The sequence below is a fragment of the Phacochoerus africanus genome, chromosome 2 (assembly GCF_016906955.1).
Source record: "Phacochoerus africanus isolate WHEZ1 chromosome 2, ROS_Pafr_v1, whole genome shotgun sequence".
NCBI lineage: Eukaryota > Metazoa > Chordata > Mammalia > Artiodactyla > Suidae > Phacochoerus > Phacochoerus africanus.
The window spans coordinates 108867147-108873146 of record NC_062545.1 but is presented as its reverse complement, the minus strand read 5'-3'; the positions used below and the strand labels follow the sequence as shown (position 1 = coordinate 108873146).

The 6000-nt window shown below is 43.0% G+C and overlaps 1 protein-coding gene across 1 annotated transcript in view; it reads right to left on the bottom strand.

Moving 5' to 3' along the window:
- Positions 1–3941: 3941 nt before the first annotated feature.
- Positions 3942–6000, bottom strand: part of ONECUT2 (one cut homeobox 2) — a 50670-nt gene continuing 48611 nt past the window's right edge. The window contains exon 2 of the mRNA XM_047769434.1: positions 3942–4990. Coding sequence (XP_047625390.1) covers positions 4704–4990 — 287 coding nt within the window. The 3' untranslated portion in view covers positions 3942–4703. The remainder of the gene's footprint in view (positions 4991–6000) is intronic.

Here is a 6000-nt window from a genome sequence, read left to right as displayed (position 1 = left end):
GAAAAGCCTTTAAATATTGTGGATGAGTTTTTATTGTTGTTGCTGTTTTCTTTTAGAAAAGAAATATATTGGCTCTTTCTTTAATAAAAATTTCCTGGAATGAAAGATTATAACCACAGTACCAGAATCACTTTGAAAACAAAAGTAAAGCAAATCTATTTCCCTAAAGAAATAAAAGTACTTTCCACTCAATAACCTTTGGATTTCTGTTGCCTCGAGAATGTGAATTTTGGTTCAGAACTGTCCCTTCTCACCGCCCTTTTCATTACTGATGGCTGAGACACACTGGGAATTTTTCTTGGATTGAGGAAATGGATTGTAAACTATAACCAACTCCAAAGAGAAATTTTTTTTCCTGAAATTATTAACTTAAAATAAGTTTTTAAATGCTGGAGGACACTTACTTGGTCAAATTCCATTACCTTCCAGTTTTTAGGGGTTTTTTCTTTCATTATTTTTTTTTCAGTCATGCCTGCAGCATGTGGAAGTTCCTGGGCCAGGGATGGAACCTGCACCACAGCAGTGACCAGAGCTATAGCAGTGACAATGCTGGATCCTTAACCTGCTGAGCCACAAGGGAACTCCTTCTTTTAGATTTTTAACAAATTGAATTCTGTAGGAGTTAACTTTTTGCTACATAAATATATAGATACATGCAGGTATTTATATATGTATGTATATATTTTTTTTTAGAAGCAAGCACTTTTCTCTGTATGGCATTACCTGGTATGAGACATTCATCAAAAGTCCTTGGAAGGAAGTTCTTGCCTTTTTTACATTTGACACCTTCCTCTGGTCACCAGGAACACTGAGAGAGTATGTGTCTATACCTGATTTGACCAGGGTTGAAGTCTCAGGCCACAGAGGCAGCCGCTTTTGGCTCAGACATCTTCAGAGGATGCCAGAGACCCAAATGCTGAAATTAGCATGCCAAAGAATCACTAACCACACCAAGCAGGTTTGGTTCCTCAATCCAATCTCGAGAAGAACAACCATTTCCACTGGCCACGAGTCACAAGCATTCATTTAGAAATACCCAAGGTGAAATTCATTTTTACCAACCCATAGGAATGTTCCCATGCTGAAATATGCTCTTTTCTTGGTCATTTGACAAAGGAGACATGGAGTATGAACAAGAGACAAAAAGACACAGGGCAAAGTCAAAGGAACATCCCCAGGTAGGAAGAATTATAAAAGCCATGGAAAGTCTCTGTCATGGCTCCATGGCTACTGCCCTTGCAAAGGGAGACATGCATGGTGGGAGCAAGGAGGTGGCACAATGGACAATGGGGCTCCCAAGGGCAGGACTCCATGATTCTCCCCAAACCCTGCTTTGTGTTTTCTCTCCAGGACTGAGACCCCACTCCACCCCCCAACACCACTGCCTCACCCCAGTGCCAGCTGTGGTTGCACACAGGCTTGTCTAAACGAATTGGTAATTACCACCCTGAGGAAACCTGATCAACCCACTGCAGCAGGAGTTGGACTTCCCATATGAGAAGTCTCTTTGGTGGATCTACTCACTGAGGGGGATCTGGAACACCCTGATGGGACATGCAGGCAAGTTCCTGGAGAACAGATTTCTGGGCTGGTCTCATCTCTGTAACTGGTGGGAATGGACCACCAAGCTTTCCCAGCACTTACAGAAGACGAGCACCCCACTGGCCATGGCCCAGGTCTGTTTGATGGACCTCACTCACCACCTTGATCATGGTTGAGGCATAGAACAGAGATGACTCAAAACACAAATAAAACTCACTTCTACCATGGATTCCTTCATCAACAGGTTGAATAGTGAAATGCTTGAACTGGACTTTCAACCTTTCCCAGGAATTCTTACAGAAATCCGAATACTCCAAATCATCCACAGCAGCAAATGTGCTCTGGGATGGTAGGAGAAATGAGCAAAATTCTGAATTGAATACTTAAGAAATGAAGCACTTGATAAAAACAAGACATGAATTTGGACAGCAATAATTTGGGGTTATTACCAATGTCAAGTTGAATCTATATATGTATTCATATATTATATATATATCTTTCTTTAGAAATGCAACTTTACAGCTGATTTTTAAAAAGCTAATAGAAAAGTAGAAACTGACAATTATTTTTACATGTTTCCCCCCACCCCCAAATGAAGCCCTGTTAGGATGTAGCAATAACATGAAGACGAGGCTCGTCATTTCCTCTATAAATTCTTTGGTTCTGTGGCTCGGGAGAGGATGTGTCACCAAGACCCCTACCCCTGACCCCTACTCCCCTCTCCTCCCCTGATGATGAGACTCTGAACATAGAAGGAACCAAGACTAAGGGTTAAGCAAAAGGACATTCAAGTGACAACAGTATTCCCCACCCTCTGCAGAGCAGAGAGAAGTGTTCAGTATCCCAACATCCTAAACTTAGAGTCCATGGAAGCTCTTGAGAGATTCCATGTTGGGTAGAAAGCCGTAAAACAAAGTTAAAGGGAAACAATAAAATCAAATAAATGACCCTTTCCTTTTGTTGCTCAGAAACAAAATTGATTACCTTTACACAGATCAATGGCGCTATTAGTATTTAAGCCAGGCAAGAGGAGATAATGAACTGAAACAAAAGGTGTGAGAAATCCTCATCTTTGGTATTGTAGCTGTTGAGGTTTCTGTTGCTCTGTTCCGTGTTCTTTTGAAAAACTGCATAGGCACAAATTAAAGACAATCTTCAACTTTAAGATTACCGTGTGAGTTGTCAAGTGAAGCAGCAGCCACGGACGCTTTTCCTTATTTCTATTCCTGTCTCAACCCTTTCTTTAAAATCTGCTTCCAAAAAATGTCCCAAGAGGTCTGTTTGAACACAGTGTGTCTCGCTGTTTTTCTGTTTCTTTTCTTTTTTTTCTGGCGTGCTTCCTTCTTGTTGGTGGTGATTTTCATTGATTTACGTCTTTATTCCTTTATTCATTTTAATGGGACAGTTTCGTTTGTTGCAGAAGTAGGTGCAGAAAAAGTTTCTTTGGTTTCGATTAAGTAATTCATAAAAAAAAGTCAGTCTCAAGTGTCTGTAAAGAATCACTGCAGCGTTTGGCTTGCTTTGAACACCCCCGTGGTGCCCACCTGGGGCCATTCACTGGTAAGTATGCACATGGTGACCTTTGCAATCTCCCAGGGTTCTGTGGGCGCTCTCCTGCTTGTTGTGGGAAGGTGACAGCCAGGAACCAGAAAGCCACTCGCTGGGTGGCTTGGCTAATGTCCTTGGTGTAGCCGGTCCGCTCGGCCTGATGGTGAGCCAAAATGCAAGAGCTGAATGCCATTTGGAGTTGCAGAGGTTTTCTGACTTCTAAAAGTAATCACAGTATTTTTTAGGCTAGAAAATGGCAAGTAATAAATGTCTTTGGTTTGCAGTATTCTGCTTCTTTGGTGTGCTGTGTTTTCCCCAGATTTATTCAGCTGTTTTGTGAGGATGATTCAACAATGGAAGAGATTCCAGACTAGATGACGCTTATGAGGAACACATGTGGTGGTTTGAATGATTTCTTTTTTCCTTGCTAGGAAACACTGAAAACGTCCCTAACCAATGGGATGGATGAGGGGACAACCCAAATCTGAAAGAGTGAGAATGTATTATGTGGTGATCATAATGGACAACAGGAAGAACCAGGTGATGGATGGATAACCAAGAAGGATACATTAATGATCTAAAAAAATCTAGATCTTTTAAAATGCTGCATTTGCTCCACGTACCGTAATAGTTAAACTGGCCTCCTGAGTGTGCATCTGCATTATGTACAAACAGAATTTGTAGCAAACTGCAAAATGTGCTTGAAGCCATAATTCCCAATGATTCCCTAATGACTTCACAATTGGCGTCTTGAAAATCCAGATGCGGCGAATTTAGAACCTTCCTTAATTCTCTCTTTATCTTCGTTGTGCTTGATATTTTGAGCTCAAGTGAACTGATTTTTTTTTTTTCTTTGATGGATCCAAGACCACATGAGGTTTCCAGGAGGTAAGGAAAAGGAAAACATAAACTGGATCAATGTAAAGTTTTCTAAACCATTCAATGAAAAAGATGCCTGAGTTGGAAAAACAGGTCCTCGGGTTTTTTTTTTTTTTTAACTTCCTTATTTAAAACTTGTGCTCAGTAATTGTCATTCTGATGGTTTTTATGTCATGGCTGTGAACGTTAGTGTACTATGGTAGGATGAGGCTAAGCACTTAGAAAGCAAACGAGGTCATTCTTGTTGCTAGATTCTTCTCTTACTATAGCATCTTGGGAGCTCAAACTCAGAGTCCCTACACAGGCCAAAGTCCCACTATTACTCAAGGAAACTCTGACTGCAAGAGGCTGAGAGGACCCAAAGTCGGACTGTTGACATTCTAAGCAATCCTGAGCTTGGCTGACACCACATTGAAACTGACTTGCTCCAGGAAGGCCCCAATGGGGTTTCCGGGGTGCTTATTAGCACGCTCGCTCAGAGGACAATGTCCGGTTCGAAGAGATTAATGTTCAGCTTGCACTTGGACTCCATAGCCATTAAAAACAAATAAACAAAAAGAACACCTGGCCTATGATTACAGCTAGAATAGAAGTTTCTTTTCAAGAGAATTGTGCTTTCAAATCACCAGTGAAGGGCCCCAGCTAAGAATCCGGTGTCTTTTTCCTTTGCCTTTTCTTTTGGTATCTGTGGTCCTCATTTGGAGGCGACTTGTGCCCAACTGGGAGTCCTTCCATCACGCTTTGGTACACGTGCTGGAGGTGGACGAGGAGCCCCCTGTGCTCAGATCGTCCTGCCACTTCTCCAGGCTGCGGCGCCGGGCGTTCATGAAGAAGTTGCTGACGGTTGTGAGCTCCAGGCCCAGCTGCTGGGAAATGGTGATCTGCATCTCTTTGGACGGGCGTTTGTTCTCCTTGAAAATGGCGAAGAGCGTTCGGCGTTGGAGGTCAGTGAACACCAGGCGGGATTTCTTCTGAGAATTGTTCCTGTCTTTGTTTGGTTCTTGTTCTTTGCGTTTGCACGCTTGAAGGGAAAGAGAAGAAGGATAGAGTCAGTGGGAGCATGAGAACTGGCACCAGAGAAGGTGATCCATTGAGAACATTGACCAAGTCGTAGAGGGGATGTAAACTGTTAAACGCTATCATGCAAATTGCCCAGCTGTCAATAACCAGCCTCCCCACGTTCATCTCTCATGATGGAAGGCATCGCTTGGTGGGGGAAGGGAGAAAAGAGAAAGCAGCTCTGTCTCACACAGTCTAGTGCTGACCCAGTGCTGTTGCTTTCTTTCACCTGCTACCCACCCCCACCCCCACCCCCACCCCCCTCAAACACTTCATCTGGGAAATCAGGTGCTGTGAAAGAACGATGACTTCCCCGGGGGGAAGCCTGGTTAGGCAGTTCCTCTTTCAGAGTCACCCTCTAGAATTGTTTACAGCTGAGCTGAAATTACTTTCTGGAGTCAAAACTTGAAAGCACATAATTTTTCGAAATCAAAGCTTCCACTCACAGAACTGAAAAAAATGGTTAAGAGAATGAAATTAGAAGTGACAGAGGGATGGTGTCATCCCAACTCAAATCCTCTTCTTTCAGGCTTTTGAAAAACAAAAAAAAATAAATCAAACAGGGAGGGAAAAGACTATGAAAACAATTGGCTTAACTAGTTCTAACTTAGTTGGTCTGAAATGAAGCCACTACAAGGAGATCAGGACTGAGGGTGGCAGAAGAACCCAGATTTACCAAGACAGAGTCCTCAGGCCCTGGACACGTCAAGTGGTAGATGCAGAGTCCCTGACGCAGTACTACATCTGGGGTCACACGCAGCCAGGACATTAACGTATGGGCCCCTACCTCTGCCGACCCTACAAGTTGCTAGAAGGCAGGGATCAGGTCTGTGTGATACTTTTGACTGGCTCTTTTGGAGCCACGGACATAACTGAATGTTTGGGACGCTGACGACAAGTGGTATCTTGACTCCTTCAGGAATTTGTATACTTTGTAGACAGATTGGGTCTCAGCAAAGTGACTTGGAAGGG